The sequence below is a fragment of the Xenopus laevis genome, chromosome 2L (genome assembly GCF_017654675.1).
Source record: "Xenopus laevis strain J_2021 chromosome 2L, Xenopus_laevis_v10.1, whole genome shotgun sequence".
Taxonomy (NCBI): domain Eukaryota; kingdom Metazoa; phylum Chordata; class Amphibia; order Anura; family Pipidae; genus Xenopus; species Xenopus laevis.
This window is the reverse complement of record NC_054373.1, coordinates 29914162-29928833: the sequence shown is the minus strand read 5'-3', so window position 1 is coordinate 29928833 and position 14672 is coordinate 29914162. Positions and strand designations below refer to the sequence as shown.

The window sequence follows — 14672 nt, the reverse complement described above, 5'->3', positions numbered from 1 at the left end:
TCTTTTGTGTGTGATTTTCCTACAGGAGGCCATGACTTGTCACCAAAGCCAACTGCTCTGGTTCCGCCATCTGTACCTGCTCTTTTCCCGTTACATGGTGATCAACTCATTGAGGTTCCTGTTCCGTGCAAATGAACCAGACACCAAAGAGAAAAGCCAATGACAGCAGCACTATATTGTATTTGTGCTTTAGGATCCACCACTGACCTTTATCATTCATTTCAGTCAAATCAACCCAAATACCATACCAGCACCTCATGAACTGTGACATCATTCCTTCAATGACGGCCCCGTGTAGCAGATAAACAAATGAATAAAGCAAGTCAGGTTAGGCCTGGCTACTGACATACTGTATGAATTACCATTATATAAATAAAGTACCCCCAGTTGCAAAATATGAGGATATTAGAAGTAACCTCGGCGTTCCATGACCTGTATAAAAACACGAGGCCGAATTTATATGTTTCATTAAATATTATTTTTATTTCAAAATTACTGTGTATTTTACTTTTCTGCTATTCAGGCCACCTCTATCTCCTGTGAGTCATGTTCGTTGATTAGCAAAGTGGATCATTGCCAACAATGTTGTCCTTCCATTTGTTAAAGTGGAGAGCAGTTCACCAAAGGGTCTGACCTTGCCACTATTATAGGGAACATTCGTTACACATGAAAGTGCAATATAGTATTATTACAGGACAGACTGCAACATCCTCATAACTAACCCCTTGGAACGTACCATTATAAATTATACCACAAGGTACATAAAAGTGAACCCTAATTAAAAGGGTGAGTTGGGGATTTAAGAAAAGAATTGTGGGTTTACGTCTAGTGAAAGAGATACTGGGCATGATCCAGTGAAACTTTTGGTCAGATTCAGGATCTGAGACTTTACAAATGCATACCTCCCAACATTTTGGAAGTAAAAAGAGGGACAAAATTTATTTTCACATGTAGCACAGCTAATTTTTTGACCACACCCCTTTCTGTGGCCACACCCCCTAATTACCATGTTAATTTTACAAAATTTGGCAGGTTATGAAATTAAATTAAAATAATTCTCGTTATCTAATCAGTTTTTTGTGTCTCAAAATTGTTACAAAGTATCTTATTTGCACCTGTTAGCTGTTCTGGGCTCTATGCTAAAAGCCAACTAAGTTAGAAAATTTGTTTCTTTTTCTGGCTGTTCCGTGCAGAGAAAATTGGGACTTTCCAGTACAAATGAGGGACTGCAGGTTCTCCGGGTTTTGTTTTACTGCATCTACATAATAATATGCTTTCTTCAACTTCTAAGTCAAAGTCTATCTCCCATGAAAGTGAATTACTGACTACTTATTTTCTAGCTGCTTCCAAGAAAGCTTTACTTAATTTTTGGCTACAAAAGGAACCCCCCCTCATTATCGGACACCATTTCTTATATGAATCAGCTTAGCTGGCAAGAAGCCTTAATTACTGTATTAAATCTCAAGGAAGCGATTCTAAAGATTTTTTTAGGCTGATTTAACACAGGTGATCAAATAATGCAGTTTCTTCAACTGTAAAAAGACCTATCTGACATTCCAGATGATTAATGGGCTTTTTATTTTTTTCCTTTTATAATATTTGCATCCACTGGCTTAATTATTTTTTGTTAGTTCTTGTTAATTTTCTTGTATGGTATACCTTTTTGACAATATCATACTATTGAGTCGTCTGTAATGTATTTTCTCCTTCTGCATAATATTTGCTGTCTTTTGATTGTATCTGTTTAATGTGAATATTCATATTGGCATTCTGACATGAGAACCAATGAAAGACTCAGCGAGAAACTGTAATAGTAAGTCTATAGAAAAAGTTTTATTCACTAAAAGTAAAGAAGACGGGCTGCCACGGCCGAAATGTATAAAACAAGTAGTGGACTAAGACACAGAGCAAGTGAGTGGGGGAGGCATCTCAGGACTGTGACATGCTACGGATGGTCTTGTGCTCCTTCATCATCTTTTCCCACTCCTTCCCGTTGATCTGCTCAACATGGACACTGCGCACGGTGCCTTCATCCAGACAGTGTGGGGAGATTCCTGGTGGGATCAAATGAAGAAATGTATCACCTCTCTGTTAATTATTTAGTCCCATTGATTTATGAAATACTGCAACTGAAAATGGGTCGGAGATATGGAAATGCCCTCCCTCCTTTCTTTCCCTAATTTACTAACCGTAGCCGTCAGGGTTGGAGCGAGGGGTGTAGAAGCTCTGGACGCCACAAGTCTTGCAGAATGTATGCTGAGCCTTTTTGGTGTTGAACTTGTATGTAGTGAGGTTATCTGCTCCCTGGGAAAACAGAGAAGTCACAGGCTTCTGTGAATAAGATTCCCTGTTATATGTAAGATCACCAATACACTTCAATTCCTTCCCCTGTGTCTTTGCATAAAAGTATTTACAAGGGGAGATCACCTTTTTTATAGCAGATGCAATAAATCTAACCTGCAAGAAATGAAATCCCTGTTTATAAAGCTAAGGTTGATCTTTCCCTTTCGACCTAAATTCCAATTCTGGGTGAGCTATTTATAAAAGTGTGTGCGCTAATTGTAAAAATAAAAACTGGGTAAATAGATAGGCTGTGCAGAATAAAAAAAGGTTTCTAATATAGTTAGTTAGCCAAAAATGTAATGTATAAAGGCTGGAGTGACTGGATGTGTAACATAATAGCCAGAACACTACTTCCTGCTTTTCAGCTCTATAACTCTGAGTTAGTCAGCGACTTGAAGGGGGGTCACATGGTACATATCTGTTCAGTGAGTTTGTAATTGATCCTCAGCATTCAGCTCAGATTGAAAAGCAACAGTTATGACCCATTTGGCCCCCCCTCATGTCACTGATTGGTTACTGCCTGGTAACCAATCAGTGGAAACCAAGAGATTAGTGTTCTGGCTACTACAGTATATTAGACATCCAGTCACTCCAGCCTTTATACGTTACATTTTTGGCTAACTAACTATATTAGAAACATTTTTTATTTTGCACAGCCTATCTATTTACACAGTTTTTATTTTTACACTGAACTGTTCCTTTAAATTATTGACTTATAGGATCATAGAGATAATATACTATGATCCCTGATACAAATGCTAGAGACTAAGGGCTGCAAAACTGTAGGGTCAGGCCACACATCAGATCCGGGGAGATTAGTCGCCCCAGCGACAAATTGCCTCTTCTTCGGGGCGACAATCTCCCCGAACTGCCTTCCCCTTGCCCTTCGTCGGCTAAAATGAAAATCACCTGCGGCAATTCACACGAGGTGCTTCGTTTTCCGAAGCCGCCTCCTCACGAGGAAACTTCAGACGACTTCATAAAAAGAAGTGTCGCCTGAAGGCGATTTTAGCCGGCATAGGGCATGGGGAAGGCAGTTAGGGGAGATTGTCGTCCCGAAGAAGAGGCGATTTGTTAATGGGGTGACTAATCTCCCCGAATCTGCCAGTGTGGCCTGACACTTAGGTGCTCATTCAAAAAGCACTTATACCTGGAGTCTGGCTTTGCTTCGTAGAGCCGCAATGCCGGCAGGAACACCACAGCGATGTCCTTGGTGACTGCCATAGGGTGAGTTCTGGACTCTGTTGCGGCCTGTGCCTACCAGCTCTCCCTCCACCCTTCCAGGGTTGGAATGGGGGGCGAGACTCACCAGGTTTTTTCCCCGGTGTCCTGTCAGCACAGTCATACCCTGCACCCATCCCTCATGAAGCCAAACACGCACAGCATATTCTTATTCATGGGGAACACACAGGTGTCTGTGCTTAGTTTTGGATTTGTAATGGTAGTTAGATGGGAGCACCTTCCATCAAAGAGAAAAACAAATGATGGTGTGCAGGGTCAAGTTAAATGAACATTTAAGTGAAAAGAAGGGGGAAAGAATGATCCATTAAAGCTGCTCCATCCCACCATTAATGCCCTCAAATCTCTAATTAACAAAATAAAGCACAACTTTTATTCTTAATTTAAAAGAAAGGTATGTCCTACGTATATAAAACTTGTAGGGTTACGAGTGAAAGTGAAAGTCGCTGTAGGAGCTACAGGTTTAGGGAAGAACTGCACGATGCGTTAGTGCAACATCACAGGGGGATCCTATAAACGAGTGCCACATACCTTTAATAATTTGAAGCGGGATGCTGGGACAATGAAGTGTCGGTTCTGCTTCTTGACACAAATGCTGCAGCTATGAAAAGTGAAGGGAAAGACGTGAGACCTTGAAACAAAATGTAATGTTTTCATTATATAATGGAATAACGCTGGGCAAAGACAGAAAGGTGCGTGTGTGTGGCACAGTCAACAACTGCATTGATGGCCTGATGTATTTTTAAGCCCCTACCAGATATTGGTTGTGCCAACCATTGTTTTGGCCCCTATACATAAACCAATAAGCTTCTTGGGGGGACTAATTCAGCAGACTTGTTGTTCTGGGCAGGGCACCTGTTGGGTAAAAATGGAGTTAATAGAGCCCGCATACCGGTTGGGGATAACAGTAGTTTTTTTTTTTTTTTTAAAAAATGCTCCTGGTGCAAGCAGCCATGTCCGGTCACTTGCATCGCATAATGAAAAGCGGCCCCGAATTGCTCATTATGCGCATGTGTGTGATGTCACATGCTCGTAATGCGAATGCGAGTGACTGGACATGGCTGCTCGCACCAGGAGCATTTTTAGAAAAAAAACTACTGTTATCCCCAACCGGAATGCGGGCTCTGTTAGCTCCAGGTGCCCTTTAAAGGAGAACTAAAGCCTAACTAAAGAAGTAGCTAGAAATGTTGTACAATATATTTTGGGCTTCTCTACCAGCCCAAGGCAACCACAGCCCTTTAGCAGTAAAGCATTTAATAATCAGCCCTGTAGCATCAGCTTATATTACAGGCCAACCTCATTTTCTGCTGGATAATTAGTGACGAGCCCTAAGCTTAGCTTCTCAACAGCTGCTCAGAGCCCACTGAGCATGTGAGTGTCACAGACACTTTCCAAGATGGTGACCCCCTGTAACAAGTCTGAAGTCCTGGATCATTGCTGCTATTGACAAGCTGAAACTTTAGGCTGGTGCAATAAGTTCAGTATATAAAATATGGCATTTTTACCCATATTCATTTTTAGAGTTGAAAGGTGAACACCATCAAGGTGCAAGAATTTGCTCCGATTGGATTATTAATACCCCATGACACTTTAAGTTGGAGACCATTTAAACAGCCGTAAGGATCCCGTCCTTGTGAATAAACATACATACAGTACAGCAGGGCACTTACTTGCAGTCGAAGATGTGTAAATCAGAAGATGCCCAGACTTCAAATCGCACAGATCCACAGTGACAACCCCCACTGTGCTTCACAAGGCCCTTGTACTCGCTGGGGACACAGACAATCCTTAGTCATAAAGGGTAGAAATGAAATACAATATACTCTCTACCCATAAACTCTGTGCAGTATTATAATCAAGAGAAACAACAAGATTGGCCTCCTTACATTGAGCGCATGAATAGGTTTCCACCTAACACGTATTCTCAATCCTTAGAGCACTGATGGAACCCTACTATGAGGTGCAGCAGTAAGATAGTACCTCCGACACTACTACTACTACTACTACTACTACTCATTTATAGGGAGCATCTTCTCGAACAAGAACAAATACTGCCTATGTCACCACCAGGGCCCAAAAGTCCTGGGAGAAGTTGAAGTTAGTCTCCAGTGATGAAAGGCACACTTCCAAAATACTCCCCATTCAAACATGTTACAACCATTTCCTACCCATGTGCTACTCTCTATAGTCAGACACTACTCCTCATATCTGCAGTCATATTAGTCCACGTAAAAGAGGTAAAGATGAGCAATACTCACCTCATTTCTACCTACACACTACTCATCATTTCGACTCATGTTTTATGTTTATTTCTTTGCAGACTTTTTTTTTTAACAAGGTAGAATAGTTATAGCCATATTAGTCCACTTCAACCGTGGTATAGAATCGGCTACATTTATCTTACATCTACTGAGACAGTGCTACTCTTCTCCAAACACACATTGTACCTCTGTTCTACCTGAATGTGCTCTTCATGTCTAACTCAACTAAATACTTATTAGTCCAGTTGAATAGAGATAATGAGGAGTACAGGTATGGGATCCGTTATCTGGAAACCCGTTACTCAGGAAGGTCCTATTTATGGAAAAGTTATCTCCCATAGACTCCACTTAATCCAAATAATCCAAATTTTTAAAAATTATTTCCTTTTTCTCTGTAATAATAAAACAGTAGCTTGTACTTGATCCCAACTAAGATATAATTAATCCTTATTGGAAGCAAAACCAGCCTATTGGGTTTATTTAATGTTTCATGATTTTCTAGTAGACTTAAGGTACAGTATGAAGATCCAAATTATGGAAAGATTCATTATTCAGAAAACCCCAGGCCCTGAGCATTCTAGGTAAAGGGTCCCATACCTGTACCACATTTATATTTGTCCACATGCTACTCCTCAACCCTACCCAGCCGCATCTCCTCATTACCACCCACACAAGACCTCTCAATTCTACCAACATGTAATGATGTAACCAATTTTATTTTCCCCTGGCATGCTCCTCTTCACTCCTACCAAAATGCTTCTCTTCTTACCACGTTTCTCTTCACTCCTATTCACACAACACTCTTCAACTCAACCCATGTGCTCCTTTACAGATGCCTCATTTCACTTCTACCCAATAGCTACTCTTCTATCCTTTCCATATGTTTCTCTTCACTCCTATTCACGCGATACTCCAACTCAACTGATCTGCTTTTCTTTACTCCTACCCAACTGCTACTCTTCTCTCCTTTCATGTTTCTTTTTCACTCCTATTCACGCGATACTCCAACTCAACTGATCTGCTTTTCTTCACTCCTACCCAACTGCTACTCTTCTCTCCATTCATGTTCATTTTACCTCCTATTCACACGATACTCCAACTCAACCGATCTGCTTCTCTTCACTCCTACCCAATTGCTACTCTTCTCTCCTTTCCATTTCTTTCGCTTCACTCCTATTCACACAATACTCCAACTCAACCCATGTGCTCCTTTACAGATGCCTCTTTTCACTTCTACCCAATAGCTACTCTTCTATCCTTTCCATATGTTTCTCTTCACTCCTATTCACGCGATACTCCAACTCAACTGATCTGCTTTTCTTTACTCCTACCCAACTGCTACTCTTCTCTCCTTTCATGTTTCTTTTCACTCCTATTCACGCGATACTCCAACTGAACTGATCTGCTTTTCTTCACTCCTACCCAACTGCTACTCTTCTCTCCATTCATGTTCATTTTACCTCCTATTCACACGATACTCCAACTCAACCGATCTGCTTCTCTTCACTCCTACCCAATTGCTACTCTTCTCTCCTTTCCATTTCTTTCGCTTCACTCCTATTCACACAATACTCCAACTCAACCGATCTGCTTTTCTTCACTCCTACCCAACTGCTACTCTTCTCTCCTTTTCATATGTTTCTCTCCAACTCTACCCACAATATATTAATGTATCTGTGACCTTGTTAAGGCTGAGAAGGAGGCTAAATTAAAAAAAAAACTTTATTTTGATGAAAATGACAGCAAAGCCCATAGCAACCACTCTACAATTAGTTTTGATTGGTATAGTAAAGTGAGCCTAATGAAAAATGTTTTTGCACCTGTAAAATAAATATCTGTCAGTTTTAGACTCAAATTAATTAATGTGTCGTTGCAGTGGTACTGGCTTAGTTCACCCTTTACATACCAGTATATATAACAGCACCTTGTTCTGGAAGGGTTGCTGGGAATTGTAGTTCTTGAGCAGATGAAGGGTTACTGGCTGGATATCGGTAATTTGGTTGAATATAATATTCTAGTGGCTGCGGCTATAAAACCCTCCGCTGCGTGAGACTCATTCCACCGACTGCAGCTTTATTGCATTATTTCCCCTTCACTGACCATGAATTCCCTGGGCCTCAGATCCCAATTAAATCATTACTGTATGAAATCTGATACCACGGCTGTGACAATGACGCATTAGAGAACTGCGTGGCACAACCAACGTCAGGGGTAACATACACCCGATTATCCCAACACAACGGTCAAGCAAATCACAACAGTGAATAGACCAAACAATAGTATAAAGCATGTGGCACAAAGGCCGGTAGGAATTAACTGGGGTCAAATTCACAATTTAAAATCACATTTTGGAAGTAAATTTATAAAATTTTTAGGCACATATTCGTATAAATAAACATGGGATTAAGAACGGCTGCTGTGTCAATTATACTGTATGCTTAAACACAGGGAATTCCACGCCACAAAATCATTTATTAGCAGGGTCACCATCAGGGGGGCACAGGGGGTACGAGTGTATCGGGCCCTGGTCACCAATAGCTTTTTATAACTTGTCTGTGTGGGGGGGGGGTTACCTTTTTTAGCACTGATGTCTGTGTGGTCTTTTAACTGAGATGTAGAGTGGGCGGGATCTGGGGGAAAATGTTGTTATACGGGACATAGGGAAGAGGCCTAACGTGTTTTGTGCCTATACTTATTCATAGGCTACTGGGTACAACCCTACACATGTCTTTTATAGGGGTTGTGGCCAATTGGAAAACACTTACATGAACCATTTAAAAGACTTTTACATCTGCTAATAACGAAATCTGGACAGGACATTGAAGTGAATGATATGGAGATCAGCCAGTCCCACCCCTAACATCACCCACCCCGCCCCCTGGTGTCACCGGCCTGCCCCCTGCCCATTTTCGGGGGGGAAAATGGTGGCAACCCTAACCTGATTTGACCATCAGTACTCTGTAGATGAGTTCAGCATCAAGATACTTTTACAGTCTACGTCGGACAGAAACGTTAAACCTGTCCGCCTAAGAACTGCCCAATATTGGCAGAGGCAGCTGCTTCCTAAAATCCAACATTTTTTGAATTAACCCTATAGAGCCACAGAACAGAATAGAAGCATATATTCTATAATATAAGTGCACTGCCAGTGTCTGTTCAGGCTCACATGCCAAGCAGGGGAAACAGATGACTGGGATCAAAGTAAAGATAATGAAATATTCATTTAAACTCAACGACGTCCACAGTGTAAGAGCAAGGTTGGCTGCACTCATCAAATTACCTCTGAATATATATACACCCAGGGATGTTTAGAAACCAAAGGAGATGGGGACATTCTGAACAACAGGGTCAGGAGCGGGTATGACCCCTGATATTGCCCACTCCCTGGGTATCTTCCCTGATCACTATATACTTGAGTTTGCTACAGTTTTCCTAATTCCCATGGCTTCTATTCACCTGTATATGTTTTTTTTTTGGGTAAAATATATATTCGCCCTTTGATGAATATCTCCTGAAATATCCAGTAAAAGAAAATGGTATGTGTACTACACTCTCTACCAATGTTCCCTTTAATTTCTCTTTTTTCTGTGTAGCTTTTTTGCATACACCCACACAATTCTCTCTCTCTCTCTCTCTCTCTCTCTCTCTCTATATATATGAATGATCTTTAGTGATGAGCGAAATTTTTCATCAAGTTTTAATGCAAAAATGACCCATATACTCCAATGGGTGAAGAAAATTTTCACACATAGACTTCAATACATTTCGGCACATTTGCGCCATTTTGCAAATATTCCGCAAAGTGAAACAGGTCAGATTTGCTCATCACTAATGGTCTTTAATGAATATTAAAGGAGAAGGTAAGTGTTAATCACCAGTGGGTACAAATTTATTAGGCCAGTGCTTCTCTTTGATAAAAAAAACCTACCTGCTTCAGGGTGCTGCTCTAGTGAGTGGGAGGGTTACCTTTTTTAGTGCTGATGTCTGTGTGGTCTTTTAACTGTGGTGTGGACGGGATCTGGGGTGGGGGTTGGGGGCAGTGGTTGTACGGGGCCCCCGTGATTTCTAATGGTGGCCCTGCCTAAGCATCTTCTATCCTTGTGCTGCCATGTCTCCAACAGGGCCCCATGAGGGGGGGTTGCGGCTCTTGCGTAATAGCACCCCTAGTTATACCATTAAATTATTTCCTTCTCCTTGAGATGTTAGAGCCACTATATTGCTATTAAAGGTAACAGTAATGTCAAAAAATGAAAATGTTTAAAAAAGAATGACAATGTTGCTGTTGCCCTGCACTGGTAATACTGGTGTGTTTGCTTCAGAAAGACTACTATAGTTTATATAAACAATCTGCTGTGTAGCAATTCAGTCCAAAGCACTTTGTTCCAAAATGACTGTGGCTTGTCTAAATGAGCTTTTGCAAGTGACTCTGTTTGAGACGTGAGTGCAGAAATTTCTTCTTTCTCATCACCCTGCCATACAGATGTTCTTTGTGCAAATTGGGCTGAATTGTAGAACGATGTACAGATACACCATCTGAAGCAAGATGTTCCTGCAAGTCTTTGGAGGTGATCTTTGGGTTGTCTGTAACCATTGTCACAATCCTCCACATATGCCGCTCCTGTATTTTTCTTGGCCTGCCCAACCTGGGTTTTGCAGCAACTGTGCCTGTGGCCTTCCATTTCCTTATTCAGGCCCGGATTTGCGGCGAGGCCTAAGGTGACAGAAGCTCAGAGGCGGCATGCCGCCCAGCCGCACTTAAATTTATGCAGAGCCGAGCACTAGGGACTCTGCGTCCTGTCCCAGTGCTCCGGCTGTGGACTAAACAGATGCGCATGCCGCCTCCAGCCTCCGGGCGTGTGGAGCACAAATCCGGCGTTGTCCTTATTACATTACTTACAGTTGAAACTGAGAGTTTAAACCTCTGAGATAGCTTTTTGTAGTCTTCCCCTTAACCATGATACTGAACAATCTTTGTTTTCAGATCTTTTGAGAGTTGCTTTGAGGATCCCATGCTGTCACTCTTCAGAGGAGAGTCAAACAGAAGCGCAGCTTGCAATTGGCCAGCTTAAATACCTTTTCTCATGATTGGACACACCTGCCTATGAAGTTCAAGGCTTAACAAGCTGATCCAACCAATTTGGTGCTGCCAGTTATCAGTATTGAGCAGTTACATCCATTCAAATTAGCAAAATTACAAGGGTACCCAAATTTTTGCACAGCCAGTTTTTCACATTTGATTTAATCTCATACAACTGACTACTGCTTCACACCCCAGTACTCAGATGTTCCTGGGAAATGAAAGACATACCACTGTTATCTTTTTTGTTGAGAGTAGAGTAAATTATTATGCAAACTGAGAGGGGTCACCAAACTTTTTCATATGACTGTAAATGTAACACCTATCGCTGGAGGAATTATTTTTTTTGGGAAAAGGAATCTTGGCTGGAGATCTTATCTCTTCAATGGTGTTTCAAGAGTCAGAACAAGCAATGCAGAAAAGAACAGATTAAATACTGCTTTCAGTTGCTGCAGTTATAATTACAAATAATTTCTGAGATGTATATTGCAGAATTGCTTAGAATTACTTTTGAGGGTTTCTGTCCTTTTCATAGTTATATTTGTATATAACTATGGCAATGAAAGCAAATGCTCTACCGCTTATTGCGGTACATGCTGGGTGCACCTCATAATGTATGTGTTTGAAACAGAAATAAAGTTAAAAGAAAAGAAATAGGCTTATGATTTACTAGGGATTTGGCCCAAGTCCCAGCATTTTTTGCAGGATTCCTTGCTGCTCAGCTGAACCGAATTCAAACCCTTAAAGTGATTTTACAGCGCTGAAGAAATTACAATTTTTTTTCCACTTGAAAGTTTTTTTTTTAAAACAATCTGAATATGCAAATTAGGGTTATTCATTTCAGATCTTTAATGGCGTTTCCCCTATATATTAATCTAGGTTGAATACATGGCTCTACAGTGAACAATGGGCCTTAGTAGAGTATAATTAAATTAATAAATATGGTATCAAGAGTATAATTAAATTAATAAATATGGTATCAAGAGTATAATGAAATTAATAAATATGGTATCAAGAGTATAATTAAATTAATAAATACAGTATCAAGCGCCTCTCTCTTTTGGTTCCATCTCTAGCTATTGTTAAACTACAAGCCCGATCTGGTCGGCTACACAGCAAGTAGCTTTTGTGAATATCAATATAAATGGAATCGATTTGAATGCAATAAGACTAAATTCAGTGCTAGGTGGCATTATCTCTGGATAAAACCCACATCAAATAATCATCCAGCAGTTTATCATGTGGAAGGTTAAAAACAAGATGCAAAATCTGTGCCAGGATGATGGTTTGATACTGGTTTGCACTGGGGGTAATTGTAGAGCTATACGCTGTGACTGGCAGCTATATAATACACATTCAGTGGGTGAATCATGAATTGGTGCAGCTGTCCTGCGAGGCACAGAGCCCATTGTCTGACTGATCCTGGCCCCACCATTGAATCCGCCATGGAAGATGAGATGTTACCCCTCAAAGCCTGAAGCAGCTGGGTTCCCATCTGCTGCAGAAGCTCTTGGAAAGCCTGCATTCAGCTCCATGATGTGCCCTGTTAATACGTTATTTTTTGCATCCTCCCCTGTGAGTTGGGTTTTCACTATTTATGAACTTTCCATACACTAATGGGTTGGACTATATAAATAAAAATATATATACATTAATAGAAATGGCTCGGAGTCTATCACAGTTCAGGTTACTTCCATGTTACAAGAATAAGCTGATGGATTGGCTCCGTTTGCATAAGCAATTGGCCTACTAAAGTCTCCTTGGTCATTAGCAGTGATTTATTACAGGTCATTATCATTTGTCTGTATGTGCAGATCTGAAGCTGAGGGCAAGGTTGCTGCCTGCTGCCCTGATACAGTCGCCAAAATCCAATGAAAGGGCAGGTGGCGTTTGTATGGGAGCTGCCCAAGTAACCTGTTCAAAGGGACCTTTATTTATGTTCAGCCAGCGCCACAGACTGACTGAAAATAGTGGCAAAAAAATAAAAATAAATAAATAATGGCATGAGAGGATAACGAAGAGATGATGGCGGGGCTGCTGCTGCTTGAAAGAGGAGGAGGAAGAGACGGAAACACATTTCTCTCGAAGTCGTGTGGTAACGGACTATGGATTCGTATAAATGGCTTCCACACGGAGACTCTGAATCCATACCGACTTCATTAGTGTCTTTCTTCTCAGCAGCACAAAGAAAGAGAGGGGGGACTATATAGAAAGGGGCTTCATGCTGTGTGTGTGTGAGTGTATCAAATGGTTAATTAACTGTATAATGTTGGGAGAGCCTGATACTCTTCTTTTACCTCAGAGACGGAGGAGGCCATGTTAGGTTTCCCTCCATTCCTTCCTCTCATTACATGAAGCACCCGAGCCTGCCTCTACCCACCTGCATAGTTCAGTCTCACCTGCCCAAACTATCTATTATAATAGCGGTCACCTATAGGCAATACAATCCCTCAGCCCGGTGTAACATCCCCCCGGCCACTTACCAGCTAAACAACTTGACATGGAACAACTAAAGGAGCATGAGAAGCACATTTATTCCAGTGTAATCATTCCATATGGAAGTGTCACCCTGGGCAGAGATATCCGACCTCTTCCCCTAGTGCTGTACAACTACAACTCCCATGTTCCCCCCCCACTACTGACAACCAAAGGGATTGTGGGAAGTGTAGTCCAAGGAAAGATGGAGGGCCGTGTGTGCCATAGAGAATAAAGCTGCTACTATGGCATATGGGAAGTGAGCAGTAGGAACAATAACAAGAGCAAATCACAAGAGGAATATTAGGTGCCTGACAGTAAAGACAGATTCCATATTATTCAACCCACAGCTAGTTACCCCCCAGCTAGTTACAGTTACCCCCCATCTAATTACAGTTACCCCCAGCTAGTTACCCCCTGGGCTACTCACAAAGAGTCGAGCAGAAGTTTCGCTGCCTCCTCAGTGCTGAGACTTTGCTCCTTGACAAAGTTGACCCAGCGCTGCCTCTGTCCCCCCAGGTCGAGCAGAAGAGCCTCCTCATGGCGCTGCTCCTGTTCCTCTTTGCCCTTCTCCTCCACCTGTTTCCTGATCGCGGCCACCTTCTTGGCTGGAGCCTTCTTGGGGCTGGGGGGCTGCGGGGTGACTTTGGGGACCCCCGAGGCTGTCGAAGTCCTCCGGCTCCTCTCGGCCGCTATCCCTTTCACAGCTGCCTTCTTCGCCTTCACCATCTTGGCACGGGTTTCTGTGCTTTCCCTCCCCGGGGGGCACGGTGGCAAGGCTGGGATTCAGGCGCTAAGTGCAGGCGCAACTCTACTTACAGCTCCTTCTCTTCTTGCGCCAGAGGCTGCGGCCAATGATCTGTCTCGCACGGGGCCAAGGTGAAGCTCCTCTTCTCTCTTTTATCGCTTTGTTTAGCTCCGTTCCATTTGCAATTCGCTCGCTTCGCTGGACATCCACAAGGGGGCAGTGCCGAGCGCCTTCAATCCGCCATCCTCTGTGCTGTGCCATGTTGGCTCTGCTGAGAACATTGCTTCTTCTCTAATGGAAGGGGGAGACTATTGGCACCTCACACACTTCTACTTTTGCCAAGGGAATAGCACTGTCCCGAGTATTAAAGACTGTCTGAATGGAGTTACATCTTCTAATGGCAACTACCTGCAACTTTATAATATCATCTTATTTATACAGTACAACCCCCATTTTATACCCCTTGATTTAAAAGGGATCCTGTCATGGGAAAACATGTTTTTTTCCCCCAAAACGCTCAGTTAATAGT

The 14672-nt window shown here is 42.0% G+C and overlaps 2 protein-coding genes across 3 annotated transcripts in view; one reads left to right on the top strand and one right to left on the bottom strand.

Annotated features, from left to right (window-relative positions):
* Positions 1-1015, top strand: part of pigl.L (phosphatidylinositol glycan anchor biosynthesis class L L homeolog) — a 96945-nt gene extending 95930 nt beyond the window's left edge. The window contains exon 7 of the mRNA XM_018246057.2: positions 26-1015. Coding sequence (XP_018101546.1) covers positions 26-163 — 138 coding nt within the window. The 3' untranslated portion in view covers positions 164-1015. The remainder of the gene's footprint in view (positions 1-25) is intronic.
* Positions 1016-1813: 798 nt separating this feature from the next.
* cenpv.L (centromere protein V L homeolog) lies at positions 1814-14358 on the bottom strand. Of its 2 annotated transcripts, none has more exons than XM_018245385.2 (5): positions 13826-14358; positions 5253-5369; positions 4114-4183; positions 2190-2304; positions 1814-2054 (listed from the first exon to the last, which is right to left on the bottom strand). In XM_018245385.2, exons 1-5 carry the CDS (start codon positions 14122-14124, stop codon positions 1930-1932), a joined length of 726 nt encoding a protein of 241 aa, XP_018100874.1. In that variant the 5' UTR covers positions 14125-14358; the 3' UTR covers positions 1814-1929.
* Between the last annotated feature and the right edge of the window lie 314 nt (positions 14359-14672).

What these genes read in the sequence shown, in the direction of transcription:
- cenpv.L (XM_018245385.2), bottom strand. Translation starts at nt 14,124, where the DNA reads ATGGTGAAGGCGAAGAAGGCAGCTGTGAAAGGGATAGCGGCCGAGAGG. An exon ending in CCCGCTTCAAATTATTAAAG is followed by an intron (nt 2,305 to 4,113) that starts GTATGTGGCACT and finishes CTGTTTTCCCAG; the next exon opens with GGAGCAGATAACCTCACTAC. An exon ending in CTCCAACCCTGACGGCTACG is followed by an intron (nt 2,055 to 2,189) that starts GTTAGTAAATTA and finishes TGATCCCACCAG; the next exon opens with GAATCTCCCCACACTGTCTG.